Source organism: Lepisosteus oculatus, chromosome 19, assembly GCF_040954835.1.
Source record: "Lepisosteus oculatus isolate fLepOcu1 chromosome 19, fLepOcu1.hap2, whole genome shotgun sequence".
NCBI classification, from domain to species: Eukaryota; Metazoa; Chordata; class Actinopteri; order Semionotiformes; family Lepisosteidae; genus Lepisosteus; species Lepisosteus oculatus.
The window spans coordinates 2,499,398-2,518,590 of NC_090714.1; the positions used below are offsets into that span (position 1 = coordinate 2,499,398).

At 41.7% G+C, this 19,193-nt stretch overlaps 2 protein-coding genes across 4 annotated transcripts in view; both read right to left on the reverse strand.

The window, feature by feature from the left end:
* Positions 1-11,024, reverse strand: part of LOC102686775 (Na(+)/H(+) exchange regulatory cofactor NHE-RF2) — a 68,497-nt gene extending 57,473 nt beyond the window's left edge. Inside the window, exons 1-2 of one of the 2 annotated variants that reach the window (XM_069180680.1) lie at positions 10,194-11,024; positions 7,823-8,074 (exon numbers count right to left, since the gene is read on the reverse strand). In XM_069180680.1, the coding sequence (XP_069036781.1) occupies positions 7,823-8,074; positions 10,194-10,400 (459 nt within the window). In that variant the 5' untranslated portion in view covers positions 10,401-11,024. The remainder of the gene's footprint in view (positions 1-7,822; positions 8,075-10,193) is intronic. The other variant, XM_015359843.2, reaches the window with a different exon arrangement.
* A 2,582-nt stretch (positions 11,025-13,606) lies between these two features.
* Positions 13,607-19,145, reverse strand: nthl1 (nth-like DNA glycosylase 1). 2 transcript variants are annotated; one of them, XM_015359953.2, is made up of 6 exons: positions 18,684-19,145; positions 17,370-17,626; positions 16,461-16,631; positions 15,816-15,975; positions 15,308-15,413; positions 13,607-15,055 (listed from the first exon to the last, which is right to left on the reverse strand). In XM_015359953.2, the coding sequence occupies exons 1-6, from the start codon at positions 18,910-18,912 to the stop codon at positions 14,887-14,889; spliced, it is 1,092 nt and encodes a 363-aa protein (XP_015215439.2). In that variant the 5' UTR covers positions 18,913-19,145; the 3' UTR covers positions 13,607-14,886. The 2 variants fall into 2 exon arrangements, 1 of the variants encoding a protein (XP_015215439.2); XR_011182545.1 differs by having other exon boundaries at positions 14,967-15,055; positions 15,308-15,430.
* Between the last annotated feature and the right edge of the window lie 48 nt (positions 19,146-19,193).

Genomic DNA, 19,193 nt, shown 5'->3' on the forward strand with positions numbered 1-19,193 from the left:
CAATGAGCCGCACAGAATCAAGCAAATGCTGTCATTGTGTCAGAAAGGTCTTTAAACTCACTATTTTTCAATTACATCTTGGCCCCCCCTTTCCAGTAAAGTATGTTTTTTTACTGCAAAACACATCATTAATCTGCAGTATGTATTTGAGAAATAGTACAATAGCTTGTACGGTTGTTATCATCACAGACAAAACGTTATTGATGTTACTGAAATTAAACATGACTGAAAAGGGTGTCAGAGAAAGGCACAAACATGCACTGTGTTCAGACACAAAAACGGAGCTTTTTAAACAGGTTGTAGGCAATACAATTTCTAAGAATGGACCCATACATTTTTCTATTAAATATCCAAGGTAAATGTCCACAAACGTCTGCAAAATAACAAATAACTGATAAAGGTAGTAGTTTACTTTTGTTCAGGTATCTCTACGCTGATACTGTGTTGTGCACTTACACATACTTGATGATTAGTGAATGCTTTATTTGCAAAGGTTGTATAAACCTCTTATCCATAACTATAACATTTTCTTCTAAAATTATATTGAACAAAATAGTTAGACCTAAACGTATGCATTTATGAGGAAAGGCTGAGACATGCCCAGTTCCAATAACCTTATAAAAATAACACTGTAAACTAAACCGATTTAATAACCAAGCACAAAATAAGGTAAAATTTAAGGAAATAATTTAGTATGGAACGGTTTTAAGGAATTGTGTTAAATGTACCGCCAGCACTGCGAGGGGTTAATATCCCTGAAAGGTTTATTCTGTAAATAATTCTGTATAGTACAAAAGGATCTTTCAAGTCAATTAAGTTTTAAATGTCTTGTAGCTAATGGGCTTGTTTTGCAGTTGAACTGAAATAAACATATCGGGCACAAAGAGCTTTCAAAGGACTTAAAGGACTGTCCAAATAATCATAGCAACTGGGTTGACTTTAATGTACCAAGACTGATCTTTAAAAACTGGGAATCAAGCCAACATGTTTCAAATAAATGCATTGGACACATGAATGGCATATTACTACAATCTGTTTGTAATTAAAGCTTCAATAGAACCCAGTGACGAGTTCTTGAACCATATGATACACATGAACACTATACACTACTGAAGTCCAGAAGCTTTTTTGTCATTTAATTTATACTGGAGAGGAAGTGCTGGAATTCAAGGTAACTCTAGTAGTCTGGCTACCCTGGCAACAGGCAGCAATTGGCATTTTAAAAGAAATTCAGCCTTTAATTGAATGCCTCTGTCTCTCCTGCTGGACAGTGTTTAGAGTTTCATTACATGGTTATATTTCATCCTTAGAGGCAACATTTTCTGAAACCGAAAACAACACACGAAAAAATCTACTGTAGGTCCAAAAAGTCAGCCTACTGTAATTTCTAAAAAATGGGCTTCTGAGAAATGTAAACTCAAAATAAACATGATATAACAATAGCCATTGATACCATTAAAAGGATATATGCAGGCTTCTCATTTTCCTTTTTTAAAACACATTCTGATCATGTCTACACAATGCGTGAAGCAAAGAAAAGCACTAGAGACAATTCATCTTCTTCACGTACTCACGTATTTTGCCTGTGAAGCGCGTGGTTTCATACAGTAATAACCAGGTCCTCCTCTTTACCGCACATTTACTATAAATGGTGGGTCCCACCAAAGTTTAAATGCTTTAAAATGTTTCTGGTAAAAAGACAAATTGCTTCATTTGGTTAGAAAGAAATGTAATAAAATATTAGGGAATACTATTGTACGGTTTACATTTATTTCCATTTCATCTAATTATTTTGCACACTTCAGTTTCCCCTTTACTAGACTCTGGATGGTTAGTTTAAATTGTCTAAATGAGTGAAAAGGAACCTGAAAACCGACCGGAGCACTTCCTCGGGTCTGCATGCTGCACCTCACCTCAGACGTGTGAAACATGTGTAAGCCATGATATCAGCAATGTCACATCCCACACAAATGTGATTGTGGTACATTTTTTCCATCCATCTCTGTCTTGGCCTCTAGATGTGATTCCATTTTTTCCCTTGTGACTCATGATCCCCTCCATGAAATTCCTAAACTCCAGCCCCATTTCCTGAATACCAAGCAGAATCATATACTAAGTTACTCTTTTTATTTTTTAAGCAGGGGAGGTTACAAACCTCTGGCACATGATGTCCTAGGTAATGATGAAGGTGCACAATTTATTATTGCCATCAAGCCTGAAGGAAAGAGTACTTTACAGACAGATCTCTAGACAAAATGATGAGGCAAACTCTGGAATCAACTAATCTGACTCATGATAACAGTTCAACAGTCCCTCTAAAAATGGAGCTCCAGAGGCTATTTACAATCCACCTCAATAGAGATAATATTGTGTCCCAGTATGACTTTTCAAAAGATTAGCTGATCATTAGAAAGACCTCTTCCGGTTCAATCGTAAACAGGTACAACTATTTCTCATCAAGAAACTTTGAAATGAACATGTTTCAAAAGTCCTAGAAAGGCAAACATTTTCCCCAATAGTTTAAGATCCCAGTACAGAAATGACTTCTGCTATGACAGGTATGGGACTAATACAATCTGTAAATGTCTTAACATGTCCTTTTTGACTCTTTTTATGGAAGTTAGTTTACATATGAAGCTCCCAGAAAAATTGTAATTGAGAAAATCATGGTTGACTCACAAATACATTTTAAAAATTAGATGCATGGGAATTACAGTTATCTTATATTGCCTTCTTTGGAAAACACAGGACTTCAAAATACATTTATTTCCTTGATTAATAAACTGGTCCAACACCTCCTCTGTAGTGATTTCACTACTCAGTAGTAGAGCCTCAGCGCTTCTCATCAGATATCTGCTGCACTCTGTATCCTGTGATTTGTGTAGGCGATTAGATGAAAGTACAGTAATTAACTGGAAGGAAAGGAGCTCTCCTCTGGCACTGAGGCAAATAACTTTCACATTCATGAAACACCCCGAGGTGATCTCCATCGCAGGTCAATGATAAGAAACCACTAGAGGCATTAGAACAGAAGCTGAAAGGCAGGTTGCTTCGTAATGGGGGGCGGACAGTTACAGGGGATTATTAGAGAAGCAGACAGATCATATAAATGCACTTATTTTTAATGGAAACGACTAATAGGGTTTTAATTCCTCACTGTGTCACAGCTAATAAAGTCAAAACTCAATCTTTCAGCTCTTTTGGAACGTGGCATTGCCTAACTCAGCAGAAAATTGCACAGAATTGCAAAGAAGAGGCCGGCATTGAAGGCACATGGCATGATTTTGCTGCGATCTGGATAGCGCTGACTAGCCCTGGTCATCAACAGGGGTGTACGATGAAAGCCACAGGCTTGTGGAAGCAGTGGGAGTCATACTTTGCAACAGGGTCGTGCGGAATTCTGTCCAGTTCCTCTCACGCAGCCCGGAAGAGAATGTGCCCCCGCTCACTGGTCTCCGAGCCAGGTGGTGGCGCCATAAATATGCATAAATATGGATGTGCCACCTGCTGTCTGAGCTAATTGTGCATAGATTCAATGGAGCAAGTTGGGCAGAACTGTCACACTCCCCGAATTTCACATTTCATGTGTGAATTCCCACATTCACAAAAAGCCTTTGTCACACAGGCAGTATGAGGACCTGATGGATTAATATTCCTCATTCCTGTCATGTCAGATGAGCCTACAAGATGTATCTGATCAGTGTTTTGCTGAGAGTAAGGTTGCCCTCAGCTTTCTACACATGCAGTTCTGTAATGATTGTACACTTCTACCCAAACCATCACACCTAGACCTACCTGTCGATTGATCTGCTTTGCACAACAGTTAGCTCATAGCTGTGCACATCTACATAACGCTCACTGATGTCCATCAGTGTGGTGTACATGAAACCATAATTCATCACTAAGAAGGACTTAGTGCCACTGTGAGGGACAGATCACTGTCTTAGTCCACCCTCCACTATGGCACAAAACTATTGGTCCATTGATAGTTGGGGCATAGTGGTTTCTGTCTGTTCTTTTATTTCTTGAGTTTCACCAGGCATATTTTGAAATATTTTTAAACCACCTGTTGTGGGTAATATTCCACATAAGTGACACAGAGTATGAAAACAAATAATAATGTTTTAATATTTTCACTTAATGCAGTTTAAAGAGAGAAGTAAGATTTATTCCTGGTTCATTCTTTTTTCTATCTTTTCATGTAAAGACTGTTTGAGGGTTCTGCTAGATTATGATAGTTATGCTTTACTGTCCTATAGATGGACTTTCTGTATGCACAAAGCCATTACAGCAGAACTGCATTATATACACATGCACAGGAAAAGTATTCTACTGTTATATATATACAGTGTGTAACATGAGAGTAATCAAATACAGATGTAAGCTACAAAAAGAAATTCAGAATTACAACATAAAGAATTCAAACACTTTTAACACTGCTTCAGTGTCAAATTGTTTTTTTACTTTTATTAGCATTGACTGCAAAATCAGCCCTGAAGAAAACAGATTATAACAGAAGAATATATTTTTCCCCATGAAACAGTTGTCTTATTCTGTTATGCCCAGTGAAAATGTTGATTGCAATATTTTGAAAAATAGGGCGATTTCTGTATTGAAGGTACACTAAAGAGTTTTAAATTAACTATTATATAATTTGTTTTCTATAACATAAAACTTTTTTCTGTAAAATAAACTGTTCATTTCTCTATAAGTCCCATTTAACAACAGACTAAGTAAAGCACAATATAGACAGTAAATTATAAGAGTGTATTCGGAAGTACAACCAATTTATGAAAGGAGGAAAAAATGTTTTGATTGTTCCTATAAAATGTTTAAAAAGTGCACAAAAGTGTCATGTAGGCAATCTCACAAAACAAAGTCAAAAAGAAAAAATGATCATGTCCCATAGAAGTCCTCACATGCCAATTAAGCGAATTACAGGGGATTGTGCAAATTATCACTAGTTGTGCAAAGACCCAGTTTGTTTTTTTTCCCTTTGGATTGAAAGTCAGCTTTCTTCACCAAATATAATCAGAACACTTATTTTATGAACTTGCCAGGGTTTAATAGCCTCTCTGACAGAACCATCTGACTGCCCCAGATGGCTCAGAACAAGAGGCCTCTAACTGGAAACAGCCCTGGATATGGAGCTCCAGAACGCCAGTAATCTGGAACCAATTGTGCAAATGACTTCCTTCCCTTGCCAAGCAAAGCCGAGGGTCTTATGGGAGTCGCCCAAGCTTGAGAGAAAGGCATATGGAGCAAAGCTTCGAAAGAGGAATTCTTCCTCACTGTGTCTGGTGAAGTCACACAACTCATACAGGAGAACCAAGACAGCCATCTCTATCTAGGAGGCCAGCAAGCTCTTTGTCAGGGCTCCAGGTACAGTACGCATCACTTCTTCCGACGGCACATCGGTGATGCTGCTTTTCAATCACACTGTAGGCAGAGGCTGATATCCAGCACTCTGGTGCCAGTCTTTGGCTGCAGTAAACTACGCACCCCAAAACAAACAGTGTGTTAAATAACCCCCCTTATTGCTTTTTAACATTTCCATTAGTTTTGCAACGAGGATGGAAGTTAGGCTTCAACTGCGCAGCTGTTTGATTCGTTTCAGGCTCACAGGCTGCAGGCTTTTCCCCCGAAATATGGTGGTGAAGTGCAATTCTAAGCATCTCCATATACAGTTTTTATTTCCATTCATATCTGAGCAGTGTTACTTAAAGAAGGATAATAAGCATGAAGCCTGCACCTGGTGTTGGTTTATATGCTCATAAAAGCTTAATCGGCTGCGAAGGCTATGTAATGGGAATCTTAATACTGTCCAAGACTGTAGGTTGTACAGTATTAAGTTATCGCTTTTTATTCTTCTGTATAAAAGAACAACTGCCACAAGAACAATCTGCTGGATTTGGGAAAAACCTTAGCACAGACCTCTTTTCTTGAGGACAGGTGGAGCCCTGTTGTCCAGATACAGTATCATTTCAAGGATTTCTGAATGCAAGTGTCTGTGAAAATCAACCATAACTGAACTATGCTGACTATGCTGACTGTTTGTCATGATTTTTCCAGATATCAGTGTTTTTCTACTTCAATACTCCAAATCCATTCCCGGGCTGTCTACTTAATTTGTAGGAGTTCATGAATATCATGCACAGTAAAATGATAGTGGAAAGGCCAGCTTCATTACACATAAACCACAAAGCGAAGATAACCACATATTTTATGGACGGCAGTGCAGCAACCCACTTAATGTAATATGCTGATAAACTAATGACAACAACAGCAAAACTCCAACACCAATTCTGATGTGCTTACAACTCGGGTGGAATGTGGAGTGACCCTATGAAGCAAGTAATCCCTAAAGCATGCTGAGCTTGGTGAGAAACAGAACAGGAATATGGCCTGAGAGAAAATTCCTTTTCCGCTTCTAGAGAAGTACACAGGCTCCTTGTATTACCAGCCATGATGACTGAGCTCCAGAGCTCTAGACCAGTACCAGAATGAATGGTTTGTGCAGGGTACCTCTGCCCATGTCCCCCTCGACATTTCTGTTATGTGACTATTAAAGGCATCAGCTGGGCTCAGGGACTGATTAAAATGCTCCTCGTTCACATTGTTTGAAAGCTTACGAAAGCACAAGAGTAGTACATAACATTCTTACCCTTCGTTTAAAAGCAGAGAGTGGGAAATAAGTCTGGATTTCCACAGCACACATACTGTACTGTCTGGCCAGCTAGAATAAATGAGGGCTAAAGAGACAAACTCAACATACAGACACTAAGTTCACCTGCCAAGGAGTACATTACAAAGGCAGACTGAGTTAAATGCTCTTAAAAAAATGTCCTTCCTAGCTGTGCTTCAAGGCAGACAGTCCATCTTATTACCTCTTAGCCCAAGACTTCTTCTTTTGAACTGAAATCCTGCGTTATTTTAGTCTTTATTAAAAAGATCTCAGACATCAGACTAATTTGTGGATCCCAGTGTAAAATCCCTGAGCCCGCTTTTCACAGTGATTTTAGCTCTATATTTCAATTTTCCCCACACAGGTTCAGAGAACAGAAAGTTCTTCTCTTCCTCAAAGTGCTTCAGTGGGAAATAATGTCTTGATGTGCTTCCCACACCCGTTAACTGAAAAACAACTTGCACCCAGCCAACTAACCGTGTATCAGTAAGAGAGAAAAAAACATTCCAATAAATAAGACAGGAAAAACAGTAGTGACTCAGAAGTGGCTTGAACTTAACCACAAATGTAATGGAAAAACATCTGAGTTCAGAGCACTGTTGTGCACCTAGAGCTCTTATCAAGGACAACAATAACCAAACCGAGGTGTTGAAAGTTAGCAGAACACAGGCTGATGATGCTACACATGTACTCAGTGCAAGACAGCGCCACATAATCACTGCAGCCACAGCCTCCCTTACTGTTCAGTGTGCAGTGATTCCTAAAGTGTGCCAGAAAGCACGTTCAGTCACATATACTGAACAGGGGGTACTCCCCGTGCACTTGCACTGCTTCAGTAAGTCAGCCAAGCTGTGCTACGCCCACAGCAGCCATAGGGGCCAGAATATGCTGCATGCTTTAATACTGGACTAAAGCCAGACACCTCATTAAAAAAATCAAAACAAGAACGCTTCCCCCCAAGCACAGCCCGACCTCTGGCCTGATTCTGACTGACCTCCGCCTGTCCATGACCTGTAGAAATGGCAGCTGACAGCTTCCGCCTGGCACTTTCCTGCAGCCTGCCCCCCCCTGTGGAGACGCGCGCGCCAGCCGACTGACACGGGGAGCTGTGGGGGAGTGAAAGAGCGAGGGGCCCACCTGCTTTCCGGCCGGCGGGGGGGTCCTCTTTGCCACCCGCTTGGGCTCCTCGTTGCTCAGGGCGACCGGCTGCTTCAGGATGGAGCCGTTCTCCTTCTTGCTGGGCGGCGGCCTGGGCGTGGGCCCCGAGACGGCGCCGCGTGCCATGTCCTCGCTGCAGGTCAGCCGGGCGCCCTTCAGATACTCATCCGTTTCTCTGTCCACCACCAGCAGCCGCGTCTCGCTCTCCAGGGCCTTGATTCTCTGCACCACCTGCAGCCGAAGGAGGACAGCGGGGGCTGAGGCTGCTGCGAGGCCCACTCCCACCGGGGTTTTACATGATTAAATAATTAAATATCATTAAATTAGGTACAAGGAAAAGTCCTCCTTCCGCTCTGCAGACAAATATGGAAAGCTCACCAAAAATACAGCATAAGGAGCAGTGGACCATTTTCGCTCCGAGCTGAAAATGTGTCAACATTGCTGACAAAGCATTCTTATGTCGGTATCTCCTTATGGGACAAAATGTGGAATATTTAGGTTTAGAAGTTGGCCAGAATCTGATACAACTATAAAAACAACAATAATTCCTGCTTTGGTTCTGACAGAACATCCAAATTGCACATTCCAGCAAAATAAAAAAGACCAAGGGTCTGTTTTGGATTTGTTTACTACAGAGGAGGCAGTTTACACCCTGACAAAATAAGGATCTGAGAGTAAAACGAACTTTGAAACTGATTAAAGTAAACCAGATGACATGTATGGAAAGCCACAAAGAAATGAAGTCTACTGTAGGTATGCCACAGTCTGCCACAAGGAGCAGTAACATTCTTGATTGAACCCACCAATTGAATTTATTGAGTCTCCACTTGGAAGCTGTTAATCCCCAGTTTAATAGGCCCTTATCTCCCCTCACAAGGGTGAATGACTCCAAAAACACAAAGCAGAGAGAGGAAAGAATGTAAATACTCCCATGGAGTGACTCTATTCCCTAGGAGAGTGCCAGCTCTTGTCTTTGATTCATGGGGTTTGGTGAGGACTTTAATATGAAGCATCTAATAGCTCATTTAACAAAACACCCTTCTTTAATGTGCAAAGACTTTTTGGGATTTCAAAGTTCAGACTATCCTTGTCATTACTGACAATAAAAAAAAAATGTCTCACCTGCTAAAGAAAACAGAATTATTATTTTTTTGTGTTTCTTAATGAGCTGGTCAGTTCACTAAGATTCCTGTAGACTCACCTTGAGTGCCAAGATGGCTAATACAGCTTTCTAACAATACTAACAGACAAATAAATGTAATGTATTCACCTATAATGTAATCATTGCATACTAATTTTTCACCTAATTTGTCAGACTAAGGGCTCATTAAGTTATAATTATTTTCTGCATTTTTATTTTGTGATTAAACAGAGACAGGAGAAAATCTCTTCCCTGCAAACCGAGTCCCAGAGCAAAAGAGGGAGCAAAGCAAGACTGATTGGAAACTAAAGTTTTTTCGTTGGACAAAAAAAGCACAGCACAAGCACTCCAATTGATAAATGAGAATGGCACCAGTTGTTAAACTAAAATACTACTAAAAATGCTGAACGATATACAACAACGTATATGACCTTTCAGTAATCCATACAGGTGTTAAAAAAATGTAACACTTTTTCTATGTGGCAAAACAAAACATTTTGACAATGAAGCTACAAAGTATTTGAGGAGTTACGTCCTGAGAACTACTACATGAACGATTATTTTATGTGCTGAACTGTCCCTTCCTTGGAGACAATTTCTCCCTGCACACAATGGTTCTGTGCTGGTACGGCCAACTGCACGGAGCAAACAAACACCCGTTTGTTGTGGCATCAGTCATTTGTCTTCACAATAACTTCCTTGGCTATGCGTAGAAATTGAAAGAATAAAGCATTTCGTTTGTTACGAGGAAACCGAACTCAAATAATATAAACAATGTCATATGATGACATTTATTTAAGAACCGAAAGCTTCCACTGAATTCTCTAGGACCTAGGGCATTCCCAATAAACCAAGCAGAAAGGTTTCAATTTACAGTAACTTCGGGTGTTCAAGCGCTTTTTAAAGGGCACACCAAGCTAAATGCAGTGCCAATAAAACCCAGAGTTCGGTTAAAAAGGTTGGTCAGATCTAACCTGCCCTCAGCTTTCCAGTTCATACCACCGGGCAGGTCTTGATACGCGCACGGTACTGCAATTTCCAACGTTATTTGGGCAAAGAAATGACGGCATTAGCGCAAAAAAGATGGGGTCTGGGCACAGTTTCTGGGAACATTGGCTGCTTCATCACCGTCACAAAATACGACCGAAGAAAGGTCTAACCAAAGGCTGTGGGGGCAACGGGATGTTCAGATAGTGTTTCGGCACTTACTTGGTGATGCGTTTCTTTTTCCACGTTGTCACCGTTCACCTCCACCACCCGGTCCCCTGCTCGGAGCCCAGCAGCCTCCGCGGGTGAGCCCAGCTCCACTTTGCGTATGTACTGGCCACTTTTCCCTTTCTCGCCGTGCAAATGAAAACCATACCCATTCTCCCCTTTCGTCATGAAACAAAGCCGCGGTTTCAGCTCCTTGGTCATGTTTGTCACCAGACCAATTTCTGCGTTTTCACTTTTTGTTATCCACCTGAAGACTACTGTCGTCCTCTCCCAGTGCACGTCCGCCCGACTGCTCGCTCGACGCAGTCCCTTTAAACTTGCTGCCGATAATTTTCCAAAGACCCGAAATGTGAGGATTATCGCTAGGGATTTTCAAAACATTGACCACAAAAACGAAAAACGCACAGGATGAAAGTTCCTTAGGTTAAAAGTATATCCACAGGCGTTTAACATTCTTTAATAACAAACCACAAGTGTGAGGCGTAATCCCAGTGGTGGTCGTCTAGAGAACAGCAACAGGTAACCGGTTTCCAGTTTGTTTTGCGTGTGTAAGTTTTTTTTCCCTTCGCTATTTTACGGAATCGATGGATTTCGCGGCATAACGGACTCCGTTTTTTTAAGTTTTCCCCCTTGTTGGGCTGCTGTCATTTTGAACTACATGAGGCTCCAGGCCATGAACAGAAACTAGCTCAAGCGCTCCTTCCGTGCTCCATCCGCAACACTCAGCTGGGGAATTAGGATTCAATTACACGACAAGGTTTAAGTAAATAGATGTGTCGCTTAGATCTGTTACAGCTCAACAGCACCACCGCCCTACCAAATGGCTGCTTTAAAAAAAAAATAAAACAAGATCTCGACATCAGTTCCACTCTCTGACCACTCTGTGAACTAATGACAGTCCTTTCAAAGATGTTATCCTAACCAAAGGCTTAAGACTTAACTGAAAATCTTTTGTTGTGGGTACTTTTCTTACCTTTGGATTCTTTTTTTTTACAGATGGATTTATTCTACATCAGTTTTTATATGTAAAGTCTCTGTTTTTTAAAGGTTTTAAAATACGTAAAAAGTTCGGACCATGCGTAAAAGCGCGAGCACTGAAATTCTTTTTCGCGATCACGTTCACTATTTTATTAATGTGCTGGTGCATTTCTCCAGTGACGTGACAGAAAGAACCATAATTTCTGTATTTTGATCAGGAAAAGCGCTAAAACACAAATAAGTTCAGCTGAGATCGCTTATCTACAATAAGCTACTGTATTTAGTGTAATATTCCAGTAAACTACTATTGCATTAAAATAACCCAAGAATTCACATAAAACAAACAGGAGCTATATATTTTCATGAGGGTAGCTGCATCAGCATGCGTAGGCTGCAAAGGAACAAGTAATAGGTTTATTCCATGCTGAAAAGAGAAGAAAGAATACACAGCGTTTCGGCCGTGGAGCCCCTCCTGAAGAAGGCTCCACGGCCGAAACGTTGTGTTTTTTCTTCTCTTTTCAGCATGGAATAAAAGGAGTCATATTTGTAAAACTATTTCATGGGATATTGTGTTATAGTTACTGTATCTGTACAGAACGTGTATTCTGAGGTAATGCGATTTTGAGTGCGTTTTTCTACCGAAAAATGCCATTTTGTTTTACGAATAATAGCAAGTCGTTTATTGTTATTAATTGAAGCAATTAATTTCGCTATGTGCCACTTTCTCTGGGCTGTTATTGCACCCGGGTCTCGGGGAAACGTGCGGCAAGTGTCAGCGACTCGTGCCTGAGGAGATGACTGGGCTGTCGGGAGAGCAGCTTCCTGAGCCGGGGAGTAACAGACAACGCTCAAGACATCCTAGAAAAATAAAGGTGCGGCTCTTTTCGTTTAGGTAAACTAGTAACTGACTCAGTAACTGACTTTTTTTTGCATACCAGACAAGTTAAAAGATTCTACTAGGTCGCTACAAAACTCAGAAATCTACTTGGTATGAAATGATCTCAATTTGCCCGTTGAACATTTTTAAATGAGATTGGTAAATATTATTCGAAATAAAACCTTTTTTATTTATTGTAAACTATAGACATGTAGCACATTATTGTCTGCAATGCCGATTTACAGAAGGAATCGACTAGAAGTTTTCAAGTGTCAACATCTATTACGTTTTGCTACTTTTCTCGTGTGCACTTTCGTTGGTGTACTGCCACATGCTGGAAAACACGCGTAACCGCTCTCGTAAAATGTCGACGTTACGGTAGGTCGGCGCACATGTACTTTTTTATCAGTTTCTTTTTATCTTTAGTTCAGCGGATACTAGGCCACAGGCGTTAAAATAAAACAATTAACCATAACAGTAACACAACAGATTTAAGATGATATAGGGTTACTACACGTGAAAAAATCAAACGCACAGAAAACATTTGGGGAACAAGAATAAGAGTCAATTTCAGGACAGGTTAAGCTATTTGAAAATCCCTCCCGGACATTGATTTAAGGAACTAAAAGGAAGACATGATAACCCTCCATACTATAACACGTTGTATACTGTACATACACTACAGACCTTAATGTACTTCTGCATCTAGACATCAATTACATGTAACCTACTTTATATACCATAATTCTGTGCAAATTAAATGAAACTGCTCTTTAATTGGCAGAACAATTGTAGGGATAGTCAAAATACCGTCTTCTGTGGCTCTACCATTCCACGCGCTCAATTTAAAAATATTACGGTGGTTTCGGAACTAAAATAAATGGGCAGTTAACGCTTAAATTGCTTTCAGAAGGCTTACCCGTTTTCACCCGAAGCAGTTTTTAATGAAGATGGTCATGTAAAAAGTTAAGCTAACATATAAAATCATAATGTGATGTTCACACCATGTCGAATAATTATAAACATATTTTAAAACGTACAAAACCAGCGGAAGTACCAATAATTCTGAGGTTCAAGGAGTCTGGAGATATACTAATGAGAATCAAATCTTACCATAAGGCAAAGCTGGGGATGTTTAACAAAGCTCACAAAACTATTTAACATATTTTAATTTTGCTTTAAAAAAATGTCTACCACAACCCCGTTTCTTAAATCAGATTATTTGCATGACCTTTTAAACGTCCATGTGAAAGCATGAGGTTTAAATGAATGTAGAAGTGTTACCATGTGCCATTACAAATATATGCAGCACGACAAACAATATAAAAGTAATACATCAATAATAAATGAATACATTAGCAGATAGTCAACTTACATAATTAACAAAGGCTTAACAACTGAGGTAATCAATTTAATCTTGGCAAATGTGGTGCAGAAATTAGCAAGGTAGGTGTTTTTTATTGTAATAGCAAGTTATCCTTATTTACTACAAAAACTGCCTGGTAATAAAATACCACAGACACATTTTCAAAGATAAGCCAGGAGCAATCAGTGAAGTACAGGTTTCTCTCCAATGTTTATTTCGTAGAAAGAATGATTGAAAAAATATTTACAGAGGAACAGAACATTGGACTGTAAATGACTGTTACTGTTTATTTTCTAAGGAAAGGATGTTTTATCAAACTTCCCTACAAATAGTTTTTTTTATCAGACACTTCAATTATAAGTGGAAAAAACAAACAATTTCCAAAAGAACAAGGAGAATCATTTGGATACAACGTTTTCTTCAAGCCAAAACAAAGAGTTCTGAGTTATAATGTGACACATAAGCTTCGTTTCCAATGACATCTGGCTTTTTCCCCACTACAGGTTTTTCGATAAAGATAAAGTCTTGTGGCAGCACTTGAAACACTGAACGAGAACAAACCATTACAGATAACTGTGATGATTAAAAACCTCAATGTCCCCTGGACAATTGGTATGAAAACCCGGGTCCAAGTGAGTGTGATTTTCGGCACATTCTCGGAGGAAACAAAACAAAAGACACCTGTAAACACCTCCAGTCCTGCAGCCCAACCCAGTTGAAACTGGCAATACTCCTTTATAAGAGTGCTACAGGAGTGGACGAGAGGGAAGACGTGGGTATTTGACCTCCCTGAGACTCTGTTAACCCCTCTGTTTCAGTTAGTGTAAGCCTCAGGTGTCTGGGTCAGACACCTCTGTGAAAGAAATGCCTTTGTTTCCTCCCACACCACATATCAGTGTGATACTGGGATCCAGTTTTATGTTTAACTGCTGCTGCGGTTTCTATGCATTGACTTTTATTCCTCATACATCTTGGTCCCTATAATACTCAACTAAACTAACATTCATCCATCTGCTAATCAATAGGTCAATATGGGATAAGTCACAGGGGAGCCGGAGCCTATCCTACAAGCAATGGGCACAAGGCGGGATGCTCCTCGGATGGGACGTGCAGAAGCAAACACACACACACACACACACGCCAGGGCCAGTCCTCCCAGAAGCTAATTCACACACCAGTACGTCTTAGGCAGGAAACCAGAGCACCCAGAGGCAACCCACGCGGACATGGGGAGAACGTGCAAGCTCCACACAGACAGCACCCCGGGGATTGAACCCAGGGCCCCCGGGGGCCGCGCACAGCAGAGCTCACCACTGCGCCACACGGGCCACCCTCCTGAATTGGCAATCAAAACAAAATCCACGTCCCCGATGAAAAGAAACAATTGGCTAATGAGGAAAACGTTTGGAAAACTGGCACGAGTATCCCTTGTCTTGAGATAAAAGGCAAATGTACGCTAGTAGACTTTAGGAGTAGGGGTCTTTGGAAGGGGGCTCATGGCTCCTCTTCTTGTTGTAGCTGTTGGCATAGGGGCAGCTGTCCTTATTAAGGCAGTCTGAGCACAGCGGGTTTATTGGCAGGCACACCTGCTGGCCAAAACCAACTAACAGCCAGTTGATTTCACTCCAGAGGTCCCTGAAATAGATTACTAGGATTAGTAAATGTCGGCAGAAGCACTGCTTCCAGACAACTAGAGAAGGTGGCAGAGACTTATCGCATTATTTAATTTGTGGCGTACCCAAAAAACGAAACTTTGGCAGATTTTTTTATTTTAGTGATCAAAAAGTAGTGAACAAAACTGTCAACCCCACAGAACACTTCTGTCCCTTTACAGATAAGGGACAGTAACTAGGCCTCCAAGCTGTGGCTGGCAAGCTGTGCAGTTACCTTGGCAACCAGTCTTCCAATGCGACTCTGGTCTCCTCGGGAGTCTTTGTGCTTTTCTTCACCCATCCCAGCCTGTTGGCGATCCGATGGACATGTGTATCCACTCCTGGAAGACACAGATGCCTTTGCAGGTCGGGAACAGAGAAGCGCGAGTTTGCTTTAAGGGCCCACGATAAAGGTGGACCGGAAAACATGAGTCATGGGACATACAGGCAGTCATCATCTGTCCCTGCATTTTACAAAATCGCAAAAAAAGACAGGAAGGGTTCTGTTTTTCTATGGCAGCTTCCCAGTCTCAGCCTCTGGACTTTTGATTTCCATTCCTTTAAATAATTGCCCTCTGCTACAGTAACTGAAGGCTGCTGATTGTTTTACAAATTTACATATTAGAGCTTTTTAAAGCAACTCACTTATTAAACTGCAGTTGTTATCCCAGATTTTGTTACCTAACTTTCTTTCATTGATGTGAGGTATGAGGGGGCACTGATCATTTATCGCCACGACATACCAATTCCAGACACTTTCCGCCAGGCGATGTTCATAATCAGGTGAGCCATCTTGGGCCCGATTCCAGGGAGACGGATCAGGTCAGCCACGTTGTCCGGAATATCTCCATCGTACTGGTTCTGCAGTATTTCTGTTGTCTGCTTTATGTACTTTACCTTGGTCTGAAACACAAATTTACCATTTAAATCACTTATACAATGTAAGAAGGTGAAATGTTCACTGGGATCATTAACAACACTAGTTATGGCTTCCCCTGAATGTCTTTGGATGGCAACTCCTTTAACAGCAACCATATTACTGGGGAATTAGTTGGGAAATTCTCGTCCAGGTTGCTACCTACGGAGGTATTAAAATTGCAGAGGAAATCCACTTCCAGATTTCAGTAAGAAGGATTTTCCCAGGTCTTCATGTTGCAACATTTTTCACTTTATTTAAAAAATGAATAAAATGAGTTGCAAACAAAAACAAACCACAAAGCAAAAGTACAGTTCTTGAGAGATGGTGTGAGCACGTATCGAAATCAAATCCGTAGCGAGGATACAAAAGGCGTTTTTTAAATTGAAGAGCTGATGTCCACTTTAAGTGGACTGGTTGAAGTCTTGTGTAGAGGGACAGCTGAATCTGAGCATCTGGCCCCATTCTTTACCTTATAAAAGCCAACGGGGTAGATCAGCTCCCCCAGGGTGCCCTCGTCGGTTTTTAGAATACTCTCCACAGACAGACCGTGGTCTCGGAGCTTTGTCATGGCTGCAGAGGTCACCTGGTCCTTGGTCTGGCTGGACAACATCAGTGAAATCAGAACCTGGTATCGCATCACCTACAGCGCAGAAAAAAACAAAACATCAATCCAGGAAGAACTGCCATGGGGCTCTCGTGTAATTGTGAACTCTACAGCTCCAAACACAACGTCTAAGTGAAGTCTGCACTACATAAGAGCTTGATGAAAGAAGGCAAGGCCTTCCTTTATTACGGACAACTCTAGTAGAAACAAACATATATAATGCGAAAGCATACCGTAATTAATTAATTCCTTACAAATAAGGCTCTTTCCTTCTATGAAACTGAAAATAAAATATTCAGTACACTGTTTAAGTGTACTAAAACTGAAATTCAGGCAACCCCTACTCATTCTATTTATGTATAAACACAGTGGCGCTGTGGTGAGCATTGCTACCTGGCAGTGCTGAAGCTCTGGATTCAATTCCTGAGGTGCTGTGTGTGTGGAGTTTGTATGTTCTCCCCGTGAGTGTGGGGGTTTCCCCTGGGTGCTCTGGTTTCCTCTCACAGTTAAAAAAATATGCAGGTTGGTTAATTGGTTTCTGGGAAAAATCAGCCCTGGTGTGCATGCCTGTGTCTGTGTGTCTGCCCCGCGATGGACTGGTGTCCTGTCCAGGGTGTGCCCTGCCTTGCGCCTGTTGCTCGCTGGGACAGGCTCCAGCCCCACAGTCCTGTTACTGGATAAAGCGGTTCGAAAATCGATGAATGGATAAACAGCATAAGGAGAAATGGCGCACAGAGCTCGTTTTCCTGTTTGTTCTAAGGCCGTTTGTCATACCTTGGGAGAAGCCTGGTCGTCAAAGCATTTTTCGGCTCCCATGAGGTCCACGGGCGCGTCCTTCCCCTTCCTCATCTCCCGGATGTTGTCCAGCTGCTTCTGCCAGCCCGCGGGCTCCCACCTGTCCTTCTTGGCATCGCCCCGTCCCGGCCCTCCGGCAGGCTCATATTCCGGCCTGACGCCCCCTCTCCTCCGCCTGTCCTTGGCCGACGTCCCCTCGGCGCTCGAGCTCCCCTGACTGCGCCGCGCTGGATCAGCTGAACACAACGGACCGAGCAGAAAGTGGCCCGGGCGCTGGGTTTATCCAGACTCTGCATCATGGGAGCTGAACTCCGGTCCTCAGAGGTTTCTAGGTCTGTTTAAATCCCCAGCTTTTCAAAGCGCAAGGGCAGGCTTGTCCAGTTGAGACGATAATGAGTTCAGTTAGGGAATTAAGGGCTCAGGGTGGCGGTGGGGGGGTATTTCAGGACTGGTGTTTGTGCCCCCCTGTTCTGCAGTAGTCAGGAGTCCACTGCATGGCCGTATAACTAAGGTCAGATCTCATGAACAATCAAAACGTATTTGATGTGGTGCATTTCAGGAAAAGCCCACTTCAGAAAGCACTAAGTCCGTGTGGGACACTGTTAAATGAGTGGCTCTTGGCCCACGGGCTGAGGGAACCAGCTGTTTTTTTTTCCGTTTCAACTAGGCCCTTAATCGCTGGTGCTAATTAATCTGATTTAACTGAACTAAGTAACTCACCCAATTCACTACACCTCCCAAGTGTTCCAACTTGGGACACTTACAGATTTATCCAAAAACCTGCTGGACTGTGACTCTCCTGTCACCAGACTGTCATCCCCCCCCCAGCAGAAACAATTCAAGAATATAAAATAAAAACATAAAAAGTGAAATTCACACTAAATTTACTATCAGTGCAATAGTCGTAATTAGTTATATATTTCTGTTGGTGCCCAATGTCATCAAAATTACCCACTTGTGGGGTTAGCTACCGCAAATTAGTTACAATTATTGATACTCGAACTCAGCATTGTGTAGTGATTTTATTCACCGAATACAACTGTTATTCCCAATGAATTACCAATACCAAGCCTCTACCGGAACCCCATTTTCACCATGCAATTTTATTTACAGTGTCATTTCAACACACTTTTCAAGTGATCGTTGTTTTTTAATGATCAAGTACAGTGCTTCCTGCGATGGTGCAAGTTCATCAGAAGCCAGCAGCGGTGCATACCCCTCACGCATCGCAGTTTATCGCCGTTAAACTTACACACAACAGCAGAAGAAACAAAAACACCAGTCCTTTCTCACCTGCAGCTGGATCCTTCTGGGCATCAGCGGAGGAGAAACGATCCTGGTCACTCAGTGTTTTATCCTCGTCTTTGCCCCTCCGTTTTGACGTCTCCTTCGCCTCGCTGCTTCGTGCACCAGTTAAACCGAGCTCTGCCTTCAACACTTTGCTCCTTTTTCTCGTCACCACGCCGGCGCCCGTTTCTAAAAAGTAAGGGGAAGTCATTCTGAAGACAGAAAAATAACGCATCCATTAAACAAGCTATTTCTATCAAACTTCACCGCACGGTGTGGCACACCGAGGCCGCGCGTGTTTGAAGCTGATAAAAACTGCTGGAATATGAGCAATATGGAGTCCAAAGCCCTCTAATGAATTATACAGACTGATATGAACTACTGTGCAAAATCCATGTTGTACTGTTTAATTAAAATCGCACACACAGAGCAAAACACTTCCACCGCACAGAAGACTACATTTCCCAGAATGCAGCACGCAGCCAGAGGGTGGGTTTTTTTTAGGAAGTGCAAGCT

Coding starts and splice junctions, on each gene's coding strand:
- nthl1 (XM_015359953.2), bottom strand. CDS start 18,912: ATGCGTTATTTTTCTGTCTTCAGAATGACTTCCCCTTACTTTTTAGAA. Junction 16,632..17,369: donor ACGACCAGGCTTCTCCCAAG/GTATGACAAACG, acceptor TCTGCGCTGTAG/GTGATGCGATACCAGGTTCT. Junction 15,414..15,815: donor GCGGAAAGTGTCTGGAATTG/GTATGTCGTGGC, acceptor TGTGTCTTCCAG/GAGTGGATACACATGTCCAT.